This window comes from Hyperolius riggenbachi, chromosome 1 (assembly GCF_040937935.1).
Source record: "Hyperolius riggenbachi isolate aHypRig1 chromosome 1, aHypRig1.pri, whole genome shotgun sequence".
Classification (NCBI taxonomy): Eukaryota; Metazoa; Chordata; class Amphibia; order Anura; family Hyperoliidae; genus Hyperolius; species Hyperolius riggenbachi.
In genome coordinates this window covers 394,709,657-394,725,296 of record NC_090646.1, presented here as the reverse complement: position 1 = coordinate 394,725,296, position 15,640 = coordinate 394,709,657, and the positions used below count along the sequence as shown (strand labels likewise).

The window sequence follows — 15,640 nt, the reverse complement described above, 5'->3', positions numbered from 1 at the left end:
AAGTTATTGGCAAATGAAAGGTTTGAGGCCATATGCAATTCACTTTTTCACCTGAGTTTTCTCTTAGGTGATATTTTTAAAATTGTCAATAAAATGCCTTTTTAACCACCAGCAAGCAAGAAAATACTTAAAATAGTTTTGATAGTACTTTTCCACCTACTTTTTGGTACTTTTTCAATTGCAAAGTGCTGAAAGGTTATTCTAAATAGCAGATGAAATATTATATCCTAGGAGAAAACTCAGGAGAAAAAGTTAATTGCATGTGGGCCTCTGTCTGTTAAACAAGGTGTATATGAGATATCCAGAAATGTCTTAATGTTTGTGTGCACACGTACGTGTGAAAAAGAAGGACGTAAATAGACTATGAAAACATTCTTTTGCAGGAACTGATCTATTGCATGTATACAACATCTTTAGATGTTTAGATTGATCAGTTTTTCAAATCTCCATTACAAACCCATGCGACAGATTAATTCATCAGTTTGCAGAGATTTTTATCTGTGTTTACTTAGCTTAAGAATAGCAGGTATGCTCTCATACTACGTGGCAGTGTTAACATGTGCCAGTCATCTGCAAATTAAAATTTGATATGTGCATGGAGCCTAATACTTTTGGTCATAGACCCTGCAGTTCAGGTGTTTGACTTAAATGTGGCTGCATTTGCTTGTTTCAGGTTTGTGATTCAGTCACTACTCCAGCCAAAGAGGTCAACACGACAGCCAGGCAATAGGTATTGTTTGAAAGGAAATAAACATAGCAGCCTCCATATCCCTCTCACTTCAGTTGTCCTTGAATAGAATTTAAAGAGAACCAGAGACATTTAAAAAAAGCTTTTATACATACCTGGGGCTTCCTCCAGCCCCATAAGCCTGGATCGCTCCCACGCCGCCGTCCTTCACTGCTTCTGTCCGCCGGTACCGGGTCCAGTACTTTCGGCCAGTTGAGCCAGTCGACGCAAGCGCAGTGCGTCACTGCCGGCGGACGCGGCCAATTGTACGCAAGAGCAGGGACTCCCTCCATATCCTTACGCATGCGCCGCTATACTACACAGGCGAATGCGTAAGGATATGGAGGGAGTCCCTGCTCTTGCGTACAATTGTCCGCGTCCGGCGGAAGTGACGGGACCTGGTACTGGCGATAGAGGCAGTGGAGGACGGCGGCGTGGGAGCGATCCAGGCTTATGGGGCTGAAGGAAGCCCCAGGTATGTATAAAAGCTTTTTACTTTTTTTACCCAGGCTTCGTCTCTGGTTCCCTTTAACACAAAACTTTTATTGTCAACAATTCTTTTGAAAATTAAAATTAAAAACAGAAGGAACTGTGTGCACTAATAAAATGGGTTCATACAGTTTATTTGCGAAAATACAAAAGTAGGAAACCCCATTGTTAAAACAAATATTCAGGCACAACATTTGCAAAGAATGGGAACAAATGTAAAAACAAACAATCATCATGAATATGGAGCAGATACTTTACTTTAGCACAGTCTGTGCACACAAAATAAACCACGGCCATTTTTATAAATCTCTCATTACATCTTTAGCACCATAAAAGCACAAAGTGAAAAACAAAATGTCAAAAAACATAAAATAGAATTTCAGTTAAAACTCCTTTTATTGTCTCCAGTTTAAAACATATATAAAAACAGACTGGAGAGAGCTCCAGCAGCATAAACAGAATTGAAACAGGCAGAAGTCCAGCAAGAAAGCCTATAGGCAGTTTACTTTATGTTGTTGTGCCTTCCGGGACACAGCGATGGTGATTGTAGATGGAGAGATTGCAGCTGCTCCTGCTCAGCTGTTTGGATCTTCCCACCTGTATATAACACTCACAGAGATCCTGCTTTGGCTAACAAGAATAAAATAGTATGAAAAAACCATGATATACATCTTTAATGAGATACTTGGCATTGCCTTTTGTAACGAGCAATATGCAGCAGTCCAGCTGGTCATCAGTGAGTCTGTTCCCACACTTGTTTTTGATAAAGTTTTGTGTTTGAAAATGATGATTCACAATGGTATATTGATAAAATACCTTTCTCTTGCTGGGGAGGTCATACCAAAAGGGGATTTTCTTCACAGAAACTGTAAGCATGATATTCCTTGGATCAGCAAAACTTTTCAGAACCAAGTTTTTCTATGTACTCAAAAAAATAGCAAGTGCAGCATCTTTGCATGTTTTGATAAAGTATATCTTTTATTTTTTTATGCAGTAGAAACAAATACAGTATAATCTCAAATACTAAACCCATTTCTTTTGTGTTTGTAAGAGACACGCTGCTTTTTATATACAGTACGGTCGTACCCTCCCTTCCCCTTCCCTTCAGACAATCTAGGCTTGTGAAATAAAGAATCTCTCCTGATGCTAATTTTGTATATTGGATTGCTGTCCCGGACTGGGATTTAGCATCATCAATGTATCCTTCAACTGACATCATTAGCTGAATATTCGAGTCATTTATTCAGGCAGACCGATACACGTCCACATTACTCTAAAGTACACAATTCAGTCATCAGAGTAGGTATTAATTATGCAACACAAATATCCCATGTACCCTCCTGGGGCAGACATAAAACACTGGACAGATTCTAAATAAAACCATTGCCTACTCTAGCTAGAAGTGAAGAAAAAAAATGGTTTTATATTTTCAGCGGTGATATAGTGTAAACAGTATGAAACTCAGCATTTCTCCTTTGCTCTAAAAGATTATTTACAGCAAAAAAGGTACCACCAGAAACAAGACTGCTAGCAGAACAGCATTCAAACAGTTAAACACAGCACTTTCTTCTTTAGTGGGAAGCTTGGCGCTGTTGCCAAACTTGAGGACGTGATTACAATAGTAGCTGATAAGAAAACAAACAGATAATATAAACACTGCAAGCAGTGTCGCAGCTGAATACAAGCCAAAAGTGTATATTGGAAAAGATACATTTGCACTGGATACATTGTAATATATAAATACAGCTGCTATGCAATACATTACAATTGCAGCTTTCAGAACAAATAAACTGTACTTTGGGAACTTGTTATTTTAAAACAATCAATAATACTTGAGCACAAAAGCAAATATAACTGTATGGGTAAAAAAAAAAGTAAGAAAACACATTTTTACTGAATGTTATATCAGAGTTTAATCCCTCTTTAAGAAGCTGAAGAATCTATGAAATGTGTTCAGTAAATAGTGCAGGTGAAGACTTCAAATCATCTCAAGCGCTTTGCTACTGGGAGGTTGTAATAGAGCACTGAGTGATACGGAGCTAGCAGTGGTAGGAGATCAATGTGTCTAGTGGTGACTGGTGGCATATCAGTGGTACATGGTGGTACATAGGGAAAACTATCAACATCAGTAACATATTGAATGCTTACCATATTGAAAGACCATCTGATAGTGTATGGGGAGCAAACGCTTATAACACTGTACAACATTTCAGCATCATTCCCATGTTACCATTTATAAATGTAAGTCAGTACATTTCTCATCTTACATATAGAGCTGGGAGCACTCTGCTTTTTTCCCGCAGTGAATCGCAGCTTAATACAATAATATTTTTTTAAACTCCCAGCGTTACAAGATTATACTTTACAACGTGTACTATAGGAATAATATCTGATTTTCCTGAATGCTTTTAGCAATTGGATAAGATTGCCAGTAAATGAAACCTCATTCACTCAGTAATGATCACACTGAGGACTAAAAAAACCTTTTTGATTAGAATTATTTTCTAAAGGGCAGTCAGCACCCAAGATTTCCCTCTTTTTATCTGCAGTGCTAATGAACTACAGTTGATATGGCCAATCCCTTTCACGGTCTAGTGTAATTATAAGGCTTTGAGTACAACATTTCAAGAAGAACTTAATTTAATGAAGTATCTCCTTTTTAAGACAGTGCTAAATACTATGTGAATACTAAAGTAAACTGAAGATTCACATGTAGCAACGCACTAGTGCTCTCAAGACTTCTAATGATCTGCAAATTGGTAGATTCTGTCTTTTCCAGCACAATACAGACATAATATGTAACAGTGACATTTTTTTCAACAGAGTTACGGATCTGTTTATTTTTTTTAATGATTTTCTGACCCGTAAGACTGAACTTCCTATATTTTCACCCATGCCATAACTATATTTCTCATTTAATATGATACTATGTAGATAGATATTGAACGCATGGCATGAGCGGATGTGGACAAATTTGCTAGTACCATTCCACAAAAATGGTACACATCAGTGTTTATTCCAGGTTTGAAAACAATTCAGATTTTGCTTGATAATGTCTGTAAAAATTGATTTATTGTTTAAAGTGGACATGAACTCTTGCACAGGACAGAAGGAAAAAATAGAGACATGCACCCTGTATGTATTTAGAGAGTTTACCCTGTCTTATTCCCCCTCATTTGTGTCTAATCAAAAGATGTAATTTGATCTCTCCCATGTGTCAACTGACTGCCACAGCAGATAAGCTTGAAAGCACAGGATGTTAACAATATGTCTGCTTCCATCAAAGCAGGAAGTAGAAACACTGCAGATTTAGTACAATACTTTACAGGATCTTCTCAAAAAATTAGCATATTGTGATAAAGTTCATTATTTTCTGTAAAGTACTGATAAACATTAGACTTTCATATATTTTAGATTCAAATACACACAACTGAAGTAGTTCAAGCCTTTTATTGTTTTAATATTGATAATTTTGGCATACAGCTCATGAAAACCCAAATTTCCTATCTGAAAAAATTAGCATATTTCATCCGACCAATAAAAGAAAAGTGTTTTAAAAACAAAAACAGTCAACCTTCAAATAATTATGTTCAGTTATGCACTCCATACTTGGTCGGGAATCCTTTTGCAGAAAAAACTGCTTCAATGCGGTGTGGCATGGAGGCAATCAGCCTGTGGCACTGCTCAGCTGTTATGGAGGCCCAGGATGTTTCGATAGCGGCCTTAAGCTCATCCAGAGCGTTGGGTCTTGCGTCTTTCAACTTTCTCTTCACAATATCCCACAGATTCTCTATGGGGTTCAGGTCAGGAGAGTTGGCAGGCCAATTGAGCACAGTAATACCATTGTCAGTAAACCATTTACCAGTGGTTTTGGCATTGTGAGCAGGTGCCAGGTTGTGCTGAAAAATGAAATCTTCATCTCCATAAAGCTTTTCAGCAGATGGAAGCATGAACCCACTTTTGAACTAAAAACAGTGGCAGAAGCGCCTGACCTGGGCTACAAAGAAGCAGCACTGGACTGTTGCTCAGTGGTCCAAAGTACTTTTTTCGGATGAAAGCAACTTTTACATGTCATTCGGAAATCAAGGTGCCAGAGTCTGGAGGAAGACTGGGGAGAGGGAAATGCCAAAATGCCTGAAGTCCAGTGTCAAGTACCCACAGTCAGTGATGGTCTGGGGTGCCATGTCAGCTGCTGGTGTTGGTCCACTGTGTTTTATCAAGGGCAGGGTCAATGCAGCTAGCTATCAGGAGATTTTGGAGCACTTCATGCTTCCATCTGCTGAAAAGCTTTATGGAGATGAAGATTTCATTTTTCAGCACAACCTGGAACCTGCTCACACTGCCAAAACCACTGGTAAATAGTTTACTGACAATGGTATTACTGTGCTCAATTGGCCTGCCAACTCTCCTGACCTGAACCCCAAAGAGAATCTGTGGGATATTGTGAAGAGAAAGTTGAGAGACGCAAGACCCAACACTCTGGATGAGCTTAAGGCCACTATCGAAGCATCCTGGGCCTCCATAACACCTGAGCAGTGCCACAGGCTGATTGCCTCCATGCCACGCCGCATTGAAGCAGTCATTTCTACAAAAGGATTCCCGACCAAGTATTGAGTGCATAACTGAACATAATTATTTGAAGGTTGACTTTTTTTGTTTTAAAAACACTTTTCTTTTATTGGTCGGATGAAATATGCTAATTTTTTGAGATAGGAAATTTGGGTTTTTATGAGCTGTATGCCAAAATCATCAATATTAAAACAATAAAAGGCTTGAACTACTTCAGTTGTGTGTAATGAATCTCAAATATATGAAAGTCTAATGTTTATCAGTACATTACAGAAAATAATGAACTTTATCACAATATGCTAATTTATGAGAAGATCCTGTATACTGCAAAATGTGGAATGTTGCCATTCATGATTAAGTGATTTAGGTACCATACATTTGGGTTAAGGATAATTTCAATGTAATGTATTAGCTACAGTAGAATTCTGTTACCCCATTAAAAGTTTTCTTGCAAGATATACTGAAGTGATGACAAGTGGATAGATTAGGAATATGCGTGAAACATAGCAGTAATACCAGACTAACTCTTTGACCTTTGCCTAACCCCTCCTCTAGGGTTGGTCACATGCCACACCTTCTTTGTGCATCCTCGCCAAAATGTATGTAAAATGAAAATCTAGAAGAAAAATGGAAGATTCCATAATTAAATAATTACATTTAATTCTGAGCAAAAAAAAAACTCATAATAGATGATTACCATCGCCCAAATGGCAGAAGGGTTAAAGTAGTTAACCATCATTTTTTAGCTCATCATGAATAGCAGGTTCAGCTTTCAATTTCCTGTGTTAATAAACCTATGATTGTCTTGCTTTAGTATTTTCCCTCCAGTTTTGTGAAATAAATGTATACCATCTAGAAAACATTTGACTAGCTGATTTCTATGTCCAAATGGAGATACAGAGAAAACTATAGAATATAATTAATATTCCTGTACAATAACATTCACAATAACAGCTAGTTAACCGGGTTGATCAAGACCTTCCAGATGTGCTCTTCCCACTGCTCTGAGCTTCTCCCACTGAAACAGATATAATTAATTGTCTGTAATTCTTTGTGGAAATCAGTCATGTCAAGCAGCAATCATGTACATCCCAGTAGCCCTGCCCATAAAGTGTACTCACTTTATTCCAGGCATGAAGTGCTTCTGGGGATATGAGCTCACGTCTGTATTCTGCATGTCTTCTTTCTTTCACAAACATGAAATCTATTAAATGACTGATGTGAGGAAGGTACAGACAGGGACTTTAATTAAATAGGTAGCCTATATGCAAATAAGCCTATGCACGGGTTTATAGAACTCAAACTTACAGGTTAATTAAAAATGAATGCCAGCCTTCTGCCATCCTCTAAAGCTCTTGTTTATTGCCACTATCAGCAGACAAGTATAATGATGCTTTCCCAAAACAAGATGTTTGTAAGTGTTCAGCATCACATAAGCAAGAAGTGGCCTCATAGTGTATCATTGCAAGTACATGAGTGAATATGTTGTATACTTTTTGCTCATGTGAAGCTTAGTATCCGTAAAAACCTTTTGAAATGCAAAATTGTACTTGGCATAGATTGTCATTGGGGGGGGGGGGGGGGGGGGGGTGGACCTTTTGGATTAATTTATGCCTTTTACAAAAGTGGCTATGGTTATCCATGACTTAACTGGGTGCTTTGTAACACTAGTATTGTGGCAGCTAGACCTTGAAAATATAAGTGAAACAAGTAGGGGTGGAGGTGTCCAATGTATGTTGGCTTCAATATTAGAAAGTAAGAGAGGTAATCAGTAATCGTACCTCTTTAGCTGAATAATACCAAGTATTTGGAAAGAATATTATTCTACCACAAATACTGTGTATCACTCTTTAGTGTCATCCATACTATTTGATAGCTTTATTGTTTTAAACTATGAGGATCCCAGGAAAGTGACCGTCCACTAGTTCCCAAAAAGACCTCAAAAACGGAGTGGGGGTGGTTATTTTCCCATAAGCACAAACAGTGGTTGCAGGGACTGTGGGTATAATAATTCACAATACTATTATCTCCCAAATGTATCCCTATACTTTCCTAGTGATTTCAGTCACCCCGGGCTGCTTGGTTACTCTGTTGTACTCAGGGCTGGTTCTAGACTTTTTGCTGCCTGAGGCAAACTTGTGAGGATCCCCACCCCCGATTTAGAATGATTGCACAGAACCTGACAATTTACTTTGCTTCATTTAATGTTCTCACATGACATGCTGCAGGCCTGCAGCTCAACACAATAGCACACTGACTGGCTGTGAGTCTGTGACAAACAGTCAGAACAGAAATGCCACCATCTCCCTTCTGCTGTGCAAGTCAAATGAAACACTACTACTCTACTCCTTCCTCCCTCCTTACTCATTGTCAGACTCCTCACACAGCACAACCACCTGCTTTTCCCTATTGACCTCTTCACCTCGCTCTCCTCTCACTTCTCTTCCTACTCTGACTGCATACTGTAAGTGTAAGCACAGTGCAAAAATGCTGCCCCTGTAATCTTTGCGCCTGATGAAAATGTTTCACCTTGCTTCATGAGAGAACCAGCCCTGGTTGTACTGGTACAAGCTCTAACCCACAGAGTCAAATCAATCCCTGCCATGTACTGTGGAGGACCAAAAGTCAGAAACAGGCTGTCTGCATGTGGGGTTGATGTGGCTCTATAAAATTTAAAGCTATAGGCTTGCTATACACCAGCAGTTCTGGATGCAAGCCTGACTACAGGGGCATAAAGAGATCATTTGCATATTCAGTAGTGATGCATTGTAAGTAACCATAGATGTTCACTTAATGCTGAATTATTTCAAATTCCTTCTGTTTTAAGAAGGCAAATCACGCCAAGCAATGCTTTTTAGTAGGAGGGCTTTTCTTTTCTTTTTAGTCCCCTATACTTTCCTAGTGGTTTGGGTCACCCCGAGCTGCTTGGTTACTCTCTCCCAAATGTAATGATACTGCACCGTTAGGCTCCTGGTCTCCCTCTCATTCATAGTTGACTGTAGTTTGAAAAACCACAGTGACTGTTTACTCACTGAAAATATAAGGAATGAAATTAACCTCCCTGGCGGTTTATTTATTTTGCCAGGGAGGCTGCGGGAGGGTTTTTTTTAAATTAAAAAAAAAATATTTCATGCAGCCAACTGAAAGTTGGCTGCATGAAAGCCCACTAGAGGGCGCTCCTGAACCGTACTTTCGATCGCCTCCGGCGATCGAAAGTAACAAGATAGGCCGCAATGAGCGGCCTATCTTGTTTCGCTTTCCTCGTCGCCATGGCGACGAGCGGAGTGACGTCATGGACGTCAGTCGACGTCCTGACGTCAGAGCCGCCCGATCCAGCCCCTAGCGCCGGCCGGAACTGTTTGTTCCGGCTGCGCTGGGCTCGGGCGGCTGGGGGGACCCTCTTTCGCCACTGCACGCGGCGGATCGCCGCGGAGCGGCGGCGATCGGGCAGCACACGCGGCTGGCAAAGTGCCGGCTGCGTGTGCTGCTTTTTGCAGAATGAAAATCGGCCCAGCAGGGCCTGAGCGGCGACCTCCGGCGGCATACCCCGAGCTCAGCTCGGGATTACCGCCAAGGAGGTTAATCATGTGATCTTTCTTCAACTTCCACTTAGCAAATGTAAACATGTAAAATATGCCAAAAAAAATACTATTGAACAAAAGTTTCAGTGCAAAAACTTACATCTAAAAGTGTGAGAATGACGAGCAGGCCTACCGCCAGGAGGTCGACAGAGTCTGCAATTGGTGTAGAGAGAATAGGCTGGTTCTCAACACAGCCAAAACCGTGGAGATGGTCATTGATTTCAGGAAGTATGCCAGTAATCCTCCCCCGATGTACATCGAGGGTACCAAAGTCGCTAGGGTTCCCAGCGTCCGCCTTCTGGGTACAACCATCTCTCACGACCTGACCTGGAGGACAAATACCACCGCAACTCAGAAGAAGGCTCTGTAAAGACTCTTCTTCCTTCGCCAACTAAAGAAGTTTGGTATGGCCCAAGAACTTCTGAGGTCCTTCTACTCTGCGACGATCGAGTCAGTCCTCTGCTCATCCCTCCTGGTCTGGTTCTCTGGCTGCACCACCAGTGACAGATACAAACTTCACAGGGTCATCAGCTCAGCGGAGAGGATCATTGGGAAACCTCTTTCCCCTCTAGATCACATCTACAACACCAGACTGCGTAACAGAGCAATGAAAATTGTGGGTGACCACTCGCACCCTGGTCACGTTTCTTTCAGGCGACTCAAACTAGGTCGGAGGTTTCGGTCCATCCCTGCAAAAACCACTAGGCATATGAACACTTTTTTCCCCACTGCTATTAGACTCTTGAACTCTGCCCGTTCTACTGCCCCCCCCCCCCCTGTAGTAGCTGTCTGCAGACTAACATCTGACCTTGACTGCCTTGCTTAGGTCATGCTAGAGTTATCTGCTGTCACACGCTGCTGTCCCTGCTAGATCTGAAATGCTCTACGTCAAACATCAAATGTGTATTCTCATGTCCTGTTGTATTACTCTTGCTCTGTTGTACTACTCTTGTCTGTTGTATAACTCTTTCTGTGCCTATCAATGTGCCAAATCCAATTCAGGGCACGGCACAACCGTGCTTGGCGAAATAAATGAATTCTGATTCTGAGAATACTAGCTGCAGTTATCAATTTTTTCCTGTGTGCTGTAGCATCTTCTGACTGTCTAATGTCAAATGTTATTATACTTCTTATAACAGTTGTTGATGGTACAAAGTGCCTACCAACTTTATAAAGGACATACAGTATATAGGAACCTCTGAATATAATTTGCCATTTTAAAACAGAAGGTATTTTTGATAATTCAGTTTTAAGTGAGCAACTGTGGTTTCCCAAGATGCATCACTCCCAGATATGCAAATCACCTCAGTCTCTTTAGCCTCTTATAGTTTCCTAGTGGTTCTGGGTCACCATGAACTATCTGGTTATTCTTTAGTGCATATAATTCTCATCATTTATACCCAGGTGACCCCTTGCAGTTATATTAGGGAGTGAGTGGATGTGTAAGTCATGTCTCTGACTCTGGCCACTCAAAACAATGATGCTTGTAATGGATCTGTAGATTTTAACTTACTACTTTAGTGGAAGAAAGAAGTTTTGAATGAGAGTGATACCATTTATTGGCTAACTTAGAAGAAAAGGAGTAAGCTTTTGGCAATGAAAACTTCCTCAGACTTGTAGGAAGGCTTCACAGCCAAAAGCTCACTGCTTTTTTGTACGTTAGACAATAAATGGTATCCTCCTGATTCAAAACTTCTTTCTTTTTCATTGCTAATGGTACAATACTCCACTTCTGTTAGTTTAGTAGGTTAAAGAGAAACAGTAACCAAGAATTGAACTTCATCCCAATCAGTAGCTTATATTCCCTGTCCCATGAGAAATCTATTCATTTTCTCAAACTAATCATCGGGGTGCTCTGTATGGCTGATTTTGTGGTGAAACCCCTCCCTTAATTTGATGCTAGCGCCTCACAGCACTGACATCACACTGTGGGAGCCTTGTTGTTGCATTGTAGGAAATAACAGCTGTTTACTGCCAAAAAAGCAAGCAGCATCTCCATCCACTGACATCACCTGCCAGCAGTAAAAATGTCACCATATGATAAATGTCTGAAGGTAAATCAAGGAGAGGAACGATTTTACAATGAGCAAACACTGATTAAATAATTTATACATAATTATTGTAAAAATTAAGCACACTTTTTATTACTGAGGATCAAGGAACTCCACTGCAAATGTTGGTGCTAGCAATCAAACAAACAAATTGAAATTGCCAAGGAATGCTGACATTTGTATTCTTCTCTTTATGTTATTGAATCCGTTTGATTAAAGTGTGCTAATGTAGAGGGGGAAATAATATTACCACATTGCTCAGAAACTCCTTCTAAGCCCCATGAATGTCACATTTGACTAATATGTAAAGCAGAGCCATATCTGTCATTCATTGTGAAAATGTGGGCGGCATACATGATTTCTGCAGTTGCAAAATACATACTTGCATAGCAATTCAAAACAGAGCTCAGTCTATAGTGAAATCCTTGCATAAGTTATTAGTAACAGGCATCCTAGAATTACATTTACATGTGTACACTATTTCTTTTTATAAATTACAGTGAGAGTAAGTTTGAAAGTGCAGACAGTGATATGTTTGACCGAATTCTAGACTTCTTGTGATAATATAGCATTCCATTTTAGCTAATGTGTAAAATGATTAGCTGCCAGTAACAGATTGTCAGCGTTGGTTCCAGTTATAATCTTGTCTACTTGTTAGTTTAGGGTTGTTATATGTGTTCCCTGTTACATTGTAAGGTAGGAAGTTTACAGTGAGACTTGACAAAATTTCTTCAATCATAGTTAGCATTTAAGCTGTTGATGCCATCAAAGTTTTAATGAATGAAATCCAATGTTTTCAAGATTGTCTTATAATGTTATGAATTGTTGATGGATGTTTTTGCTTAATCTTTATTAATTTGTATTGAGTACTGCATCTGTACTCATTGTTCTTGGCATAAATGTAAAAAAGAATGACAAATTTCTTCATAGTAGGAGTAGCACATCCATGATTTCATCCCTGTTGCTCATCGCAAGTGATAGAGTAACCTGGAAAATGAGTCAGTCTTTAGCTGCATGAAATTATATAAAAAGTCAAACCAAGTGTTTAACTGTGCACATTCTTCTCCTGATTGCACTGGGGACTGCTATGTATGAGGATGTACGAGACTGTGCTATGCTTTGATGATATAGTATATGTATATGGATTGTAACATCTTTCTTTTCTGTATCTTTTTTAGGTCCGTAACCAGAGAATTATTCTTCATGGGAGGAGTCATGCTTCACACGGCCACATCTTGCTGGCATGTAATCCTGTGTGTGACCATGGTGTTGGTCTATGTGGGGACCACTCTTGGATGTCCTGCTCGCTGTGACTGCTCAGCACAAAACAAATCTGTCAGCTGTCATCGGAAACGCCTACTAACAATACCAGATGGCATCCCAATAGAGACAAAAATTTTTGATTTCAGCAAGAACAAACTAAAAAGTGTGGGACCTGTAGACTTAATGCCTTATCCTTTGTTGGAGGAGATAGACCTTAGTGACAATATCATCTCAAATGTGGAGCCTGGAGCTTTCAGCAATCTTTTGAATTTGCGTTCTTTGAGCTTAAAAGGGAATCGTTTAAAACTAGTAGACCTGGGCGTCTTTACAGGTTTGTCAAATTTGACTAAGCTTGATATAAGTGAAAACAAAATAGTTATATTATTAGACTATATGTTTCAGGGTCTTCATAATCTAAAGTCCCTTGAAGTTGGAGATAATCAGCTAGTTTTTATATCACATAGAGCTTTTAGTGGACTGCTTAGCCTGGAGCAGCTTACTTTGGAGAAATGCAACTTAACAGCTGTACCCACTGATGCCCTCTCACACCTGCACAACCTCTATAGTCTTCATTTAAAATATCTCAACATCAACACATTGCCTGAAATTGCCTTCAAGAGATTGTTTCGGCTGAAAATTTTGGATATCAGTTATTGGCCTCTCTTGGAGATGGTGCCTGCAAATGCTTTCTATGGTCTTAACCTTACATATCTCTCAATTACCTATACCAATATCTCAACAATACCATATCATGCTTTAAAACACTTGGTTTATCTAACTCATCTAAATCTTTCATTTAACCCCATCAGCATTATTAAAACAGGAGCACTGGGAGATTTGGTTCGTCTTCAGGAGCTACACTTGGTTGGAGCCCAGCTGCGCATTATTGAGCCTCATGCTTTTCAAGGGATTAGGTTCCTACGCTTACTCAATGTATCACAAAACCAGTTGGAAACATTGGAAGAAAATGTGTTTCATTCTCTGAAGGCTCTGGAAACGCTTTGCATTGATAACAACCCTTTAATATGTGACTGCCGCCTCATTTGGATGCTACAGAGACACACCATGTTAAACTTTGGAAGCCAACAACCAACATGTGCTAGCCCAGACAGTATCAAAGAGAAATCTTTTAAGGAATTCCACAGCTCTGTGTTATCTCTTTTTATATGTAAAAAACCTAAAATCAGGGATAGAGAAATGCAACAGTTGCAGGTAGATGAGGGGCAGAAGGTACATATGAACTGCAATGCTGATGGAGATCCACAACCAATGATTTCTTGGGTTACTCCAGGAAAGAGCAAGGTTTCAGCAAATTCCCATGGTAGAGCTACAGTATGGGTCAATGGCACTTTGGAAATAAGGTATGCCCAAATTCAAGACACCGGAACTTATATGTGTGTTGCAAGTAATGCGGCCGGAAATGATACTTTCTCAGCTTCTCTTACAGTGAAAGGATTTGTTCCTGATCGATCCTACACTAATATGACCCCCATGTTTATTACGGAATTAAATGAAACCAACACCAATAACACAAATGCTAACATGACATTTTCTCTGGATCTCAAGACGATATTGGTGTCCACAGCTATGGGTTGCTTTACATTCCTTGGAGTGGTTTTATTTTGCTTCTTATTGCTTTTTGTGTGGAGCAGAGGTAAAGGGAAACACAAAACTAGCATTGACCTGGAATATGTCCCTCGCAAAAACAATGGTGCAGTAGTGGAAGCAGATGTCACAGGAACTGTACCCCGGAGATTTAACATGAAAATGATCTAGCAGGTTGCTGCAAGCAGAGCTTTCTTACCTTGTGGCATTGTTTCAACCCATCAAAACAGCCTGGCAATTTGGATTGCTGGGTATCGGCAGCTAAATGAGGCTGCCAGTGTGTCAAATTGGTTTTCAGATATCTGGAAGACAGTCTAGAGCTGCCCAAAAGTGCCCAGAGACCTGTGGACAAGAACCCAAGGGCATTTCATGGAGTTGTTTCACTAATTGTTTGCATTGCAAATATTGGCATTCTGGGGATCTCAGTGACAAAACTGTTGGCTCATTCTCATGGACAACTGCTCAACATTTTCTACAACTGAAAACAACACAAAAATACAAACCAACCTACAGTGTAGGATTTACATTAAAACAAAAATGACACACCTGTCCAAAACATATTCTAGAGTGTAATTTGTATGTATAGCTATCATTTGTTTAAACTGAGCATCATTTTTTCTTGTTGGTTTCACACTACAAACAAATTGGTATGGCTTATTTTATACTCGTTCCCAACCCGAAGCAATACAAAGGAGAGATTGTGCTTTGTCTCCTCTAATAATGACTTCAGTAAGTTCAGCCATGACTCTCATAGTAAAAATCACCTGCAGCCAGTTAAGCATTGGCCCATGATACAGAATGGCTCATGATAGTTTTAAGGACTATTTTTTTAAATGTGTTCTAAAATATTTACATTTCTATTGAATCAGAATTCCAAATATACTAAAAAAAAAAAAAAGTCAATAAATATTTAAATTAAATCCAGATTTTCACTCTGTGTAGAAATTCATATGTATAGACACAATATTTTTGGCTGAGTGATGTTTAACATGGTAACCATGGCATTGAAAATAATGTTTTCCAGGTTCCAGTCCCGAACGTAATTTTTATTGCCTTTACTTTTGCTTGTGCCCAGCAGAAAATTTTAAAACGGAATTGATGCTTAGTTATATTTACCTGTGTGAAAAATGTTTATAAAGACCTGTACATGATTTGATACAGAGCTGAGTTATTTTTTATACCTAGTATCACAATGGACCAGTTTACTGTAACGGGGAAAAAAAAATAATGTCTACTGTTCACCCAGGTTGACAATGTGTAGCCAACTGTTGACATATTTTGTTTAGCAGAAGTCAGCAGTGCAGATCAGAATAGGCCATTTTATCTCATGACTTGCAGTAAATGGCAAGGATTTA

The 15,640-nt window shown here is 39.5% G+C and overlaps 1 protein-coding gene across 15 annotated transcripts in view; it reads left to right on the top strand.

The window, feature by feature from the left end:
- LINGO2 (leucine rich repeat and Ig domain containing 2) overlaps positions 1–15,640 on the top strand; it is a 2,118,418-nt gene that overhangs the window by 2,102,393 nt on the left and 385 nt on the right. For all 15 annotated transcript variants that reach the window (XM_068234694.1, XM_068234712.1, XM_068234677.1 and 12 more), the window contains one exon: positions 12,596–15,640. This exon is cut by the window's right edge and continues 385 nt beyond it. In XM_068234694.1, coding sequence (XP_068090795.1) covers positions 12,621–14,456 — 1,836 coding nt within the window. In that variant the 5' untranslated portion in view covers positions 12,596–12,620 and the 3' untranslated portion in view covers positions 14,457–15,640. The remainder of the gene's footprint in view (positions 1–12,595) is intronic.